Source organism: Arvicanthis niloticus, chromosome 18, assembly GCF_011762505.2.
Source record: "Arvicanthis niloticus isolate mArvNil1 chromosome 18, mArvNil1.pat.X, whole genome shotgun sequence".
NCBI classification, from domain to species: domain Eukaryota; kingdom Metazoa; phylum Chordata; class Mammalia; order Rodentia; family Muridae; genus Arvicanthis; species Arvicanthis niloticus.
In genome coordinates, this window is record NC_047675.1 from 35,874,916 (window position 1) to 35,887,625 (window position 12,710).

The 12,710-nt window shown below is 40.8% G+C and overlaps 1 protein-coding gene across 5 annotated transcripts in view; it reads left to right on the top strand.

The window, feature by feature from the left end:
• Window positions 1-12,710, top strand: part of Phlpp2 (PH domain and leucine rich repeat protein phosphatase 2) — a 76,447-nt gene that overhangs the window by 17,168 nt on the left and 46,569 nt on the right. For 2 of the 5 annotated variants that reach the window (XM_076915874.1, XM_076915873.1), the window contains exon 3: window positions 10,063-10,199. The exons of 1 other annotated variant lie outside the window; for it this stretch is intronic. In XM_076915874.1, coding sequence (XP_076771989.1) covers window positions 10,063-10,199 — 137 coding nt within the window. Of the gene's footprint in view, window positions 1-4,914; window positions 5,074-10,062; window positions 10,200-12,710 lie in introns of all 5 variants that reach the window. 2 more of the 5 variants (XM_076915875.1, XM_034522375.2) reach the window with 2 other exon arrangements.

The window sequence follows — 12,710 nt, forward strand, 5'->3', positions numbered from 1 at the left end:
CTGTTTAAGTAGCAAATGACTCATCAGTGAAGTTTATTGTAATCATTGCCTTCAGGCTGAAAAGTTGTAATAAGATCGTACATAATAAAAACAGATTGCCCTTTGACTCACTGTCATTTATCTGCTTTTGTTCTTAGTGACCAAAATGACTAAGATGTCAAGTGTTTAATAGCCATCTTTTAATGTAAGCTCTGAGAGCTGATAGGCTCTTTATAGCAGAAGATAACACTGGAGGGATTTGGGTTCCTGAGTTCTAACCTTTCTGTCACTGCTGTATCACTTTTTACAAGTCATCAAAGCTGTTTTATATAGATAGATACACACCTATAGACACACACATATCCATACCATACATTTTCTCCCCCCACCCCCCCAGTTCAGTGCTGAGGATCAAACTTAAGGATTTGTAGATTAAGTTCTTTACTGAGCTAAATTCTCAGCCCTCTTTACCCTATTTTGAAGTAGAGTGAAGTTTCTTGTTTCTGGATATATACCAGACTGTTACTGAAAAAAGAAAAGGGGATTTGGGTTTTCTTCACATTTCAGCACTCTGTTTTTGAGATTGTGCCTTGTGTAGCCCAGGCAGGCCTTGAACTTGCTGTGTAGCCAAGAGTGACCTTGCCCAGGAGTGTCACCTGTCTTTAACTCCTGCTTTCACCTCCCATGTGCTGTGATTACAGTCATGTGCCACCACACCTGCCGTTAGTACTCCTTTAAGACTTTAAGAGAAAAACTAGTGTTAGGCTGGAGAGAGAGCTCAGTGATTCCTGTACTGTAAATAGTAACCAAGTAAAGTCCAAGCATGTGGACCTGAGTTAGATCCCAAGAACCCAAGTAACAGAGCTGGGCACGGTTGTGCCCCTTGGATTCTGAGTGCTGGAGACGTGGAGCTTGAGGATCACCGGCCAACTATGCCAGGCTATTTGGTGAGTCTTGGCTGATTAGAGACTCTGTCTCAATAGAAACGTGGGTGGTACTGAAGAAACAATACCCAAGGTTGCCCTCTGGCCACTGTATACATCATTCATTTGAACATATAGCCACATACATGCTACACATGAATGTGATATACAGTATTCATGAATGTTTACTGTGTTGTATATTGTAAAAATCAATATAAATAACTTATTTTCAAACTTTCTTTTGTATTTTGGTGTTGGGAGCCAACTCCTAGCAGAAAGTGGCTATCATCTTTGCAGCCATCTCGAGCCATATACCCTGACTAGAGACTTGTTTTCAATAGCTTACAACAGCTGATCACACTCTGATAAACATCTTGTTTATCTCATATATCTTGTTTTTCTGACCCCATAAATCTTTAGTGACCCCAGTTGCAAGGCGCCCGTGGTAAAGTGTCTTCAGCTGTGTTCCCCTGCTTGTCCACGGAGGCAAGGCTCATGGTAAAGTGTATATATACTTATGATTTCCTTTTAGTAAATGAGACTTGACCACACACCCTGTCTTGTCTCCATTCTTCGAGTCTCTTCCCCTCCACCCCCACTTTCTCTATTGCTAGACTCTGTTGTCTGATCCCCTCGGACCAGAGCACTTAGCCCCAAAGTGTGGGGCAGTGCAGTCTGCATAATTTTGGTACTTATAAAATCAGTATGAATTTTACAGTCAATGGCAAGTGATAGTTTAATTGGCAGTGATTTTTCTCTTGTAATGTTTGTTCTGACACCATCTCGTTCACTGCAGTGTTTTGGTTTTTTGTTTGTTTGTTTTTTGGTTTTTTTTGTTTTTTTAAGACAGGATTTCTCTGTGTAGCCCTGGCTGTCCTGGAACTCACTCTGTAGACCAGGCTGGCCTCGAACTCAGAAATCTGCCTGCCTCTGCCTCCCAAGTGCTGGGATTAAAGGCATGCGCAGCCACTGCCCGGCGACTGCAGTGTTCTTAATGTGCCAGGGTTGATGATAACTTCAGAAATTAAGGGCTTAGTCCCTGTTTGGAGTCGCAATCTGTGAAATCCATTAAATTTTCCTGACATTAAAAAACTTTGTCCAGTTTTACAATAAAAAAAACCTTAGGTAGTAAAAATCACAGATAGTAAAATATCAGCATATATTTTGGTTCGGAGTCTCTCTTTTTTCTCCCTGTGGAAAGAATAAAAATTATATTTAATAAAACAAGAATAAAGAGCTGGGGGAGATGGCTCAGTGGATATTGCCTTCTGATTCCCAGGACCCACATGGTAGAATGAGAAAATGGATTTCTGCAAGTTGTCGTCTGACTTCCATATGTGTACTGTGTGTGTGCCTGTACCTTATACCCCATGCGCAGACACAAACTAAATAAATGTAATAAAAATTAAAAGAAAAAACAAAACGAAAGGGTGGGGAAGTATACAGGATTAAGATACATTTTATACATGTATGAAACTGTAAAAGAATAAATGAAAGATACAAACAAAAAAGAGGAATGTCCTTATTTCAGAATGGAGCAGCTCTTCTGGGGTACCCAGGCCGTCTGCATGTCTGGATAACTAGATACAAATTGGAAGTTCCCATGAGCTGCTCAAGTTCAGTAGTTCCCTGGAAGACTCAGCAGAAGAGAGGAAAGTACTGTAGACAGGATTAGAGTTTGGATGTAAAGGATGCAAGGAAGAACCATACCTAAGGAGAAGCAGGGCAAGGTCTGGGAGAATTGTCATCTACATGTTTACCAATCAGAAAGCTGTCCTGAGCTTGTACAGAACCTTTATTGGTGCTTAGTATAAAAGTCCATGTTCACAAGTGTCTTAGTTATGGTTTTACTGCTGTGAACAGATACCATGACAAAGGCAAGTCTTATAAAGGACACCATTTAATTGGAGCTGGCTTATAGGTTCAGAGATTCAGTTCAGTATCATCAAGGCAGGAACATGACAGCATCCAGGCAGACATGGTGTGGGGGAGCTGAGAGTTCTACATGTCAAAGCAGTCTTCAGATCTCCAACTCCTTTTTCATCTTTGTTGACTGCAACTACTTCTTTCTCCTGGGCTAGTTCCACTTCCTGTTAGCAGCTTTCCTCAGCAGATAGCCCACGGCTCTGCCATCTCGAACATCTTGGGGTCTCCAAGGCAACATCAGTGTTTGGATCCACATACGATTTTCTGGACTCCTCCAAAGGGCTGCTGTCACTTCTCCAACTCTGCCTTTTGTAGCACTCTTAAGCTCAGGTTGATCCACTCCACTGCTGCTGCTGTTCTTGGTGATCATCCCATGGTACTGGCATCTTCAATACACTGGGGTCTTCAGCTGCAACTAGGCTTCATCTATAGCCTCTCATAGACTCTCTTCATGTTGCCAAGCCTCAAATCCTTTGCATGACTCCTTCAGTCCTAGGCTGTCAACTGCAATTGAGGCTGCATCTTCACCAGTGTTCCATGGCCTCACACAGTGCCAAATGTCAGCTGCTCTTCATGACCCCTTCATGCCTTCAAAACCAGTACCACACATTACCAAGTACAGTTGCAGCATGAGGTACAACCTTGGCTGTCTCTGGAACACAGCTTCTTTGTCTTCTCAAAAAACACTTCCCAGAAGATTTCACCTCCGTGGTGCTGGTCTCTTCTTAATTGCCATTAATTTCTTAGCTCCAGCTAGCCATCATCAATTGACCCAGTCAGTAGACCTTTCTATTCTGGACTCTGAAGCCAAAGGCACATGGCCAAAGCTGCCACTTGGTGGGGCTGTAACATGGTCCTCTTGATTATATTATATTATATTATATTATCACTAGCTTTCTGTTTTCTAACCCCTTCACTGCCTAAGTTTGGCTGTCCTGGAACTTGCTCTGTAGACTGACCTTGAACTCAGAGATCTGCATGCCTGTCTCCTGAGCACTGGGATTAAAGGTGTGGTCTACTAAGCCTGGATTTAAGTTTTTCTTCACCTAGAACTTACTCTGTTCTAGGCTGGCCTTGAACTCAGAAATCTCCTTGTCTTTGCCTCCTGGGATTAAAGGCTTGTATTACCAAGCCTTGATGTAAATTTAGAGGGGTGGGATCTTGCCCCAAGGTCACTACTCCCTTAATTCAATTTGATATCCTTGAACACAAGACTCAGCTCTATTTTCACTTCCTGTCGCCCCTTTAATACTCAAACCATATATTTTGTATTTTTCCTTTCTCAGCTTGCTATTGCTTGTTTACAATGTTATTCACGAGACTTAACCAGAGAACGCAGTCTCTGCTGGGCTTTTTTGAGACTTCCTTTGTCAGTGCAATTAATCTGAGTCTCTTCACCTTAGCCTTAGCAGACTCTTTAGACACAGGCAAAAAGTAGCCACACTCTTCACCAAAATACCACAAAAGTAGTCTTTAGGCCACATATAGAAATTCTCCACTGAAACCTCTTGGGCCAGTTCTGCACAATTCAAATCACTCTTAATAACAAAGTTTATACCATCCAAAGTCACCAACAGCACAGCTTGCTTTTGTGTTATTTGTTTTAAATTTTTTGCAAACTGATGCTAAAGGTCAGTCTGCAACAGATCGCCACTGGCATCCAGTCACTTCCAGCTCATTTGCCAGGGTCAAAAGGAGAGATCCCCTAACTAATACATGGAATGGCCCTGACCCTGTTTTAATTTGGGGTCATGGCTCAGTCTGTATTTTTTCAGAAAAAGAAAATGGAGCCCAATGGCTGCCTGAAAGATTGGTCCGTCAAGTGGACACAGATCTTGAGCCTAATGATTCTGATTCTGATGATGAAGATGGCTCAAAATCCTTATCAGCCAGCTGGTTTAACCTGGCATGTAGTCAATACTTAAAGCCACCCACTATATATCTGGTGGCCAGACTTTGTGTCTGATCCCTGTCAACCAACGGTTGAATTAGATATTGAAACATTTCCCCTTTTAACTTTATTTTCTACATTGCTTAGATAGATAATCATGTTGCTTTTAACCTTTGAACCTTGTATTTTAAACAGATTGATTGCCTTCTCAGCAAGCTCAGCTATTCATCATGACAGTTACCCATCGTTATGAAAAATTGCATCGAGTGCATGCCCACACTAAATGTGGTCTAAATGTGGCTTTGGTCTATATGAGAAAGAATGTGCCAATGATGGCCAGTTAGTCAAAGACGGGTAAGAGTGTTCTTGATCTCCTATAAGCCTAAGACAGAGACATACATCAATATGCTATGTATGTTTTCCTCGATGACAGGTAATATAGGAGCAATATAGATACCAACCTAAGCCAGGCACAGTTGACTGGCCACTCACTACCCTAGACGGGATGAAATCTTGTGCCCTGTCCACCTGTTGGCACTGCTCATCTTTATAAAACTAAAAAGGGGGAATTGTGCCCTTCCCCCAGCCTTGAACAGGCCTGAAAGACCTTGTTTACCACAATAGACCAAATAATACAACCTAGGTGGAGTTACCCACCTTGGCTGCACGTACAGCCTGCTACAGGAACTTAGAAAAATAGACTGCCTGCTGATCTTGCCTTGAAATATCTCTGAGCGGTGGTGGCGCACGCCTTTAATCCCAGCACTTGGGAGGCAGACAGGTGGATTTCTGAGTTCGAGGCCAGCCTGGTCTACAGAGTGAGTTCCAGGATAGCCAGGACTACACAGAGAAACCCTATCTCAAAAAAAAAAAAAAAAAAAAAAAAAAAAAAAAAACCAAACAAACAAATAAAAAAGAAATATCTCTGGCTGTGTCAAAGGATGGGTTCTTCCACCTATCTCCTCCTCCACCCATCTCTGACAGTGACCAAGGATGGGTTCTCCCACCCATCTCCAGCTGAAACAAGAAGGGTTATGGTGGGGCTTCCCCTTTAAATTGAGAGCTGAACATTAAACTTTGAGCCTTGATCAAAATACTTGCCTTGGCTCCATCTTTTCTCACCCTCCGTCCCCCTTTCATTCCCAGCCCCCCTTTCAGGTGAACCCAGTTGATTGTGGCCACAGGAGGCTGCACAAAGTCTTCCATATTCCTACTAGGATAGCCCATTAAGCCCCATTTAAAGCATTCCATTGCTTTCCAAATCCATATTCTTTCAGACAAAAGCATGGTCAGGCCTATCACAGCAGTACCCTACTCCTGGTACCAATTTCCGTATTAGTTATGGTTTTACTGCTGTGAATAGACCCCATGACCAAGGCAAGTCTTACAAAGGACAACATTTCATTGGGGCTGGCTTACAGGTTCAGAGGTTCAGTCCAGTATCATCAAGGTGGAGCATGGCATTATCTAGGCAGGCATGGTGCAGGCAGAGCTGAGAGTTCTACATCTTCATCTGAAGGCTGCTAGTGGAAGACTGGCTTCCAGGCATCAAAGATGAGGGTCTTAAAGCCCATACCCACAGTGCCACATCCACTCCAACAGGACCATACCGTCTAATATTGCCACTCCCTGGGCAAAGCATATACAAACCATCACAGTGGTGTACTTAGTATCCAAGTGTTGGGTGACATAGACAGCAGGACCACTGCAAGATTGAGGTGAATTTGGACTACATAGTGAGTACCAGGGCAGCCAGTGCTATACAGCTAGGCCCTATCTCAGAAACTGTGCTGCCTAAATAAGTAATGATACAAAGCTTAATACTTCTGTGTCTTTATGTGCTGTATGCTCTCCTCTCGCCCCCTTTTTAGTAGTAGTAGCAGCAGTAGCAATAACAACAGTAACTGGAAACCAGAAGATACATTGAGCTGGACATAGTAGGACATATTTAGAATTTCACTACTTTAGAGGCTAAGGCACAACTGTCAGGAGTTCTATGCCAGCATGGGTTATAACAGCAAGCACAACAAAAAACTAAGCTGAGCAGGAAGAAGGCAAGACCAGGTGTTGGTTTATTTTAGATGTGCTTTGTACAGCAGTGTGTGATCTTCTCTTTGGTTCTTATTTTGATGCAGGTGTTTGTAAGCAGCTTTTGAAGTGATTACTGTTTTTATTATATATATATGTTAATATATATACATATATATGTATATATATATATATATTACTTAAATCCTGTTGTGTCAGCATTCTATAGTTATTCAAATACAAAAGATTAACCTTCTTTATAACTTGCGTCTTTACAGAGAAGAATGTTATATTTCTTCTTTATTTGTTGTTGTATTGGTTTTATTTTTTTGAATCAAGATCTTTCTTTGTAGCCTTGGCTGTCTTGGAACTCTATGAAGACCAGGCTAGCCTTGAAAGCACAAGAGATCTGCTTGTCTCTGCCTCCCAAGAGCTGAGACTAAAGGTGTGCACCACTATATCTGTCTTAGTCAGGGTTTCTATTGCTGTAAAGAGATACCATCACCCATAGCAACTTTTTTTTATAAGGAAAACATTTAATTCAGGCTGGCTTACAGTTTAGAGGTTAGTCCATTGTCATCATGGTGGGTGGGGAGCATGGGGGCATGCAGGCAGACATAGTACTGGAGAGATTTGGATCAGCAGATAACAGGAAGTGCAAGTGAGCCATTGGGCCTAGCTTGAGCTTCTGAAACCCCAAAGCTTACCCCCAGCCACAAACTTCCTCCAACAAGACCACACCTACTCAAACAAGGCCACACCTCCTATTAGTGCCACTCTCTAAGAGCCTGTGGGGGCCATTTTCATTCAAACCACCACACTGGCTTTCATATTTTTTAAATCAATGTAATTCCTAAATGTTCTTTAAGACCTTTTGAAGGTGCATAGACTTAGTGCTTATTTATTGGTTGTTTCATGTCGAAGACATGCTTTCTTTTTATTCTAATTAAAATGTATTATCACTCTTAACTTTTTTATATTTGTGTGTGTGTGTGTTGTGAGCACATGTATGCTCATGTGGGGATATAGAGGTCAGAGGACAACTTGTGGGAGCTGATTCTCTCTTTATACCCTGTGAGTCCCAGGAATCACAGTCAGGTGACCAGGTTTGGTTTCATTGATCTTAGTCCTAAATTGTTTTTGAATTACAATTGTCAGTATGTTTGGGGACACATTACATGCAAGAGAGTTTGCTAAGCACTTTGCATGCTATATCGTTCGTGTAAGAAAGCAGGTGGTTTTAGTAGCAGCTCTATTGATTGAATTTCTGTTCTTATTGTACTGGCAAGGAGTTTAATACAGGAGGGTTAAATAAGCAGGGCAGGAGGATGAAAAATAGCAGAACTGAATCTCTAGCTACGACATCTATTACTGTTTGCTTTTTGATAAAAAGAATTATTCGAGGATCTGTCTGCTGTTGAGACTGCTGAACTAAACTCCATATTTTTTATATTTTCTTTTTCTTTTTTTCTTTTTCTTTTTTTCTTTTTTGAGACAGGGTTTCTCTGTGTAGCCCTGGCTGTCCTGGATTTTTATATTTTCAAAGTATCTTAAATCTGATTTAAAATGCAGAATCACCAGGAGCCTTAGCTTTTAGTCTAAGCCTTGTGGTAAAAAAAACTTGGGTGGGGGGAGGGGGTTATTGTGGCGTTCATTCCTAGGTGTTTTGAAAGTGTCTTCTGTAAAGACAATGGAGACACATGGTGCCTGGAACAGAGTAGGAAACACAGTCTACATGTATGTTTGTATGTGGAGCTTGTTTGAAATTAGTTATGGATGAGTATAATTTATATTACACATTTTTGTTGTTGTTGTTTTTCTGTCTTTAAATTTAGATCAGAAATATTCAGAGAACCCCAGAAGCTGTCTGGGAGTTTTCCTGACCCCAATTTGTTTGTTTGTTTGTTTGTTTTTTGAGTCAGGATCTCATAGCTCAGATTGACCTCAACCTCTTAATCCTCCGCCTGATCACAGTGCTGGGATTTTTGAGGCACATACCAGCAGAGTTGCTTTTGAGAGTCTTTAAAGAGGTATGTGAGGTTGAAATCACTCTGTAAAATAGTATTTATTTAACTTTTTGTTTGCAGTCCCTTGTAAGGATGTAGTAATGCTTTCCAGATCCTCCATGGTAGACCGCCTCAACAGACTGACTAGAGAAGGAGATAGGACATTTCAGTTGTTTCTGTTAAACCATCTGTTAAGAAATTAAAAAAAAAATGACTGGGCATGGTGACATACATCTATAATCCTAGCACTTGGAGGTAAAGGCAGGAGAATCAGGAGTTTAAAGTCTTCTCCAGATGCGTTCTGAGTTCTAGGCCACCCTAGCTTACATGAGACCCTTTCTCAAAAACAAAACAAACCAAAACAAAACCTTTTGAAAAAGATAAATTCACAAAAATGAAAAGCAATGAGTGTATGAGTGTTACTTTTTTTTTTTGGTTTTTCAAGACAGGGTTTCTCTGTGTAGTCCTGGCTGTCCTGGAACTCACTCTGTAGACCAGGCTGTCCTGGAACTCAGAAATCCGTCTGCCTCTGCCTCCCAAGTGCTGGGATTAAAGGTGTGTGCCACCACTGCCCGGCTGAGTGCTACTTTTTAAAACTAAACTTTATTTTTAAAAACATTTTAAGTAATATGTGTTACTATACAGTGGGTATAACTGTTTTAAGATAAATAAATCTTTGGCTGGGCTACACAGAGAAACCCTGTCTCAAAAAACCAAAAAAAAAAAAAAAAAAAAAAACAAACTTTGGAAATTCTTCATTTTAATTTCTAATTCAGTTATCAGTGAATAGAGTGTAGTAAACAGAAGCTTCTTGTGGTCCTCACAGTGTCAAAGGGAATCTTAAGACTCATCATGAAAACCACTTGTTTAGATTACTTGTATGATATTAGAACAGACAGATCGTGGGCTGTGTAGTTAACCCAGCGGGTAAGCGTGAATATGGGAAATCCCACTACCACAGGAGAAGCTGAGCACATCTGCCTGTGCCTGTAGCCCCAGCATTGGAAGGTAGAAAGAAGCAGGAGAATCCAAAGGGCCTGCTGACTAGCCAGTCTGGCCCAAGGCCAGTCAGTGAGAGGCTGTCTCACGGAGTAAGTGGAGATGAGTACAGGAAGATTCTTGACATCTCCACTGCCCTCTGTGTACCTTCACACTCATGTGACAGCACTCACTGTGAACACACACATGCACACATACACACACAGTCTTGTTTGATCTGGGAATAAAAAAATAAAGAAAAAAATCAAGAGCTGAGGAAAATAAACACATTTTTATTACTTACCATGTATTATGTTTTGAATTGTGTAAGCAGGAGACTGGAGCCCACTGAACGGCCTCTCCAGATTGTTTACGATTACTTATCCAGGCTGGGATTTGAAGATCCCGTGCGCATACAGGAGGAGGCTACGAACCCTGACCTCAGCTGTATGATTCGATTTTATGGTGGTAAGAATTTATCAGTAGCTTTGTGAATATGTTAACTACTTTTAAATTGATTATTTGTATCTTCACTTTCTGTTTGCTAAAAGTATTTGATATAAAAAGCTATTTTTAAGTCAGTTAAATGGAATTAAACACAAATAAGTATGAGAAAAAGAGTAAAGGAAGATTTTTAAAAATTAGCAAAATACCAGTAAAAATATCTTCTCTTTAAATATATATTTATTCTTTTTTTCCAAACTTACTACAATTATTTTTATATCTTTGCCAGGTTAGCTTTATTTACATTTTTTAAGATTTATTTTTGTTAGCCTCGAGGTGGTGGCTGGCATAAGTCTCTAATCCCAGCACTTGGGGAGCAGAGACAGACAAATCTCTAAGTTTGAGGTCAGCCTGCTTTACAGAATCAGTTCCAGGTCAGCCAGGACTACACAGAAACCTTGCCTCAGGAAAAAAAAAATGTGTGCATGTGTGTATATGTGTGTGTGTTGCATGTGCACACTTCTGTGGTACCCTTAGAAACCAGAAAAGATGTTGATGGGTGATATTATTTTTTACAAACTGAAGTGGTGCATGTTGCATTCAGGTAATTGAAAACGGAAGGTACAAGGAGCATGTAGAGTAGGGATTACTACAAGGTTCATGTTCTTGAGAGACTGGAGTGTGTGTGCGTGTGCGTGTGCGTGCGGGCGTGTTTGCATGCTTGCTTGTGCCAGGAGAGAGAAATGCAGATAAAATCCTTTGGTGGCTTGTGGAGGGAGAATAGTTGAGTAGGACCAGTTTGAGTTCATCTGTTGCTATAAAACTTGCTTTTAAAAACCTAATTTGAGGGCTACAGAAATGTCTCAGAGGTTAAGAGCATGTGCTGTTTTTACAGAGGACCTGACTTTGGTTTGCAGCACACATATACAGTGGTTGAGTAAAAACCAACCACCAGTAACTCCTCCTTCAGGCCTCTGGGGGCCCAGTTCTCAAATGCACATACCCAAATATACATAATTAAATTAATAAAACAAATACTAAAATCCCTGACAGCATGTTCCTTACCTGACTGTGATTGAATTGGATTCTTTATGTAGTCAGTGTTTTGATCCAAAATAAAGTTGAGCCTTAAAAGACCTTGGGATTTCTTTTCCATATAAGGATATAGCACAGCTGTCGGCTGTGATGCCACCAATCTTCTACCACCACTTGATAAATCATCATATGAAGGATCTTAATATGCCTTTAAGAGAGCAGTTCCAGTGTAAACTACAAGAGTAAGTTTATGTTTGGTGCTTATGGTAGTGCTAGCCAGGGAACCTTAAACAGGGTTCTGTTAGTTTAGATAAGCTAATATAATTTCAATGAGAAAATTATGTTCAGTAAAGGGAATTTTGAAAGTTTTTTTTTAAAGGCAATATATACATTTGATGACCAAACCAAAAAGTTACAAGAAGATAGGTAGGCAAGAAGGTAGGTAGAGATAGACAGGTAGGTGATTATCGCCTGGCTGTGTAACAGATTGCCTCCAAACACAGTAACATCAAATGTATGTTTTGTACTTTCTATGGGTTGGGAATTCAGGAACAGTTGTAGCTGGATGTTCAGATTTTAGGCACCTGTGACAGTTATCTTGAAGAGTCCACATCTCCTTTTTTTTTTTTTTTTTTTTTTTTTGCTTATTTTTATTTTCTATGTATCCTTATGCACCTACCACCTGCATGCCTAGTACACTTGGAGTCTATTAGAAAGAGTAGGGTCTCCTGGTTGAGTTGTCTGAGCAGCAACTATTCTTAGTTGCTGGGTCATCTCTCCAGCCCAGTCATTGAAAATTTCTTTGTATTTCATTTGTGTGTGTGTTTGAATGTTTGTGCTTGTGTATGTTCATGCACATACACACATACCCGTGTTGTGCATGGGAAGATGAAAGGGAAACGTGTGGGAGTCAGTTGTCTTCTTCCGTCATGTAGGTCCTAGGGATTGGACTCAGGCAGCTTTACCCTCAGAGCTATCTCCCCAGCCTTGAGGATTCACTTTTATTGTGGCTTAATTAAAGGCTGTTGGTTAGAGACTTTGGTTCCTTACTGATCATTGGTAGGGCACTTTAGTTTCTTGCTATGTAGACTTTCCATGGACCACTTAACTGTGTCTAAGATATGGCAGCTATTTTATCCAGGGTGACCCCACATCCACCATGTACACATATGCAGACCTCAGTATCTTTTTGACAAATTAACATCATTTTTAGCCTCTTGTGTTTATTGAAGCTAGAGAGATAGCTCATCTGTTAAGAATGCTTACTGCTCTTCTAAAGGACACAAGTTTGGCTCCCAATACCCATATCAGACAAATCCAAAGCACCTGTAACTCCTTCCTCTGGTCTCTGGACACTTATACTCACTTGCGCACACACATGACTTTAAAAAAAGAATTTAAAATCTTAAACAAACAAACAGACAACCTGAGTCATTAACCACAGCGTGCATTTCAGAAGGGGAAGGCAAGAGCCAGAGAATGTGGGACATACCTCGAGAT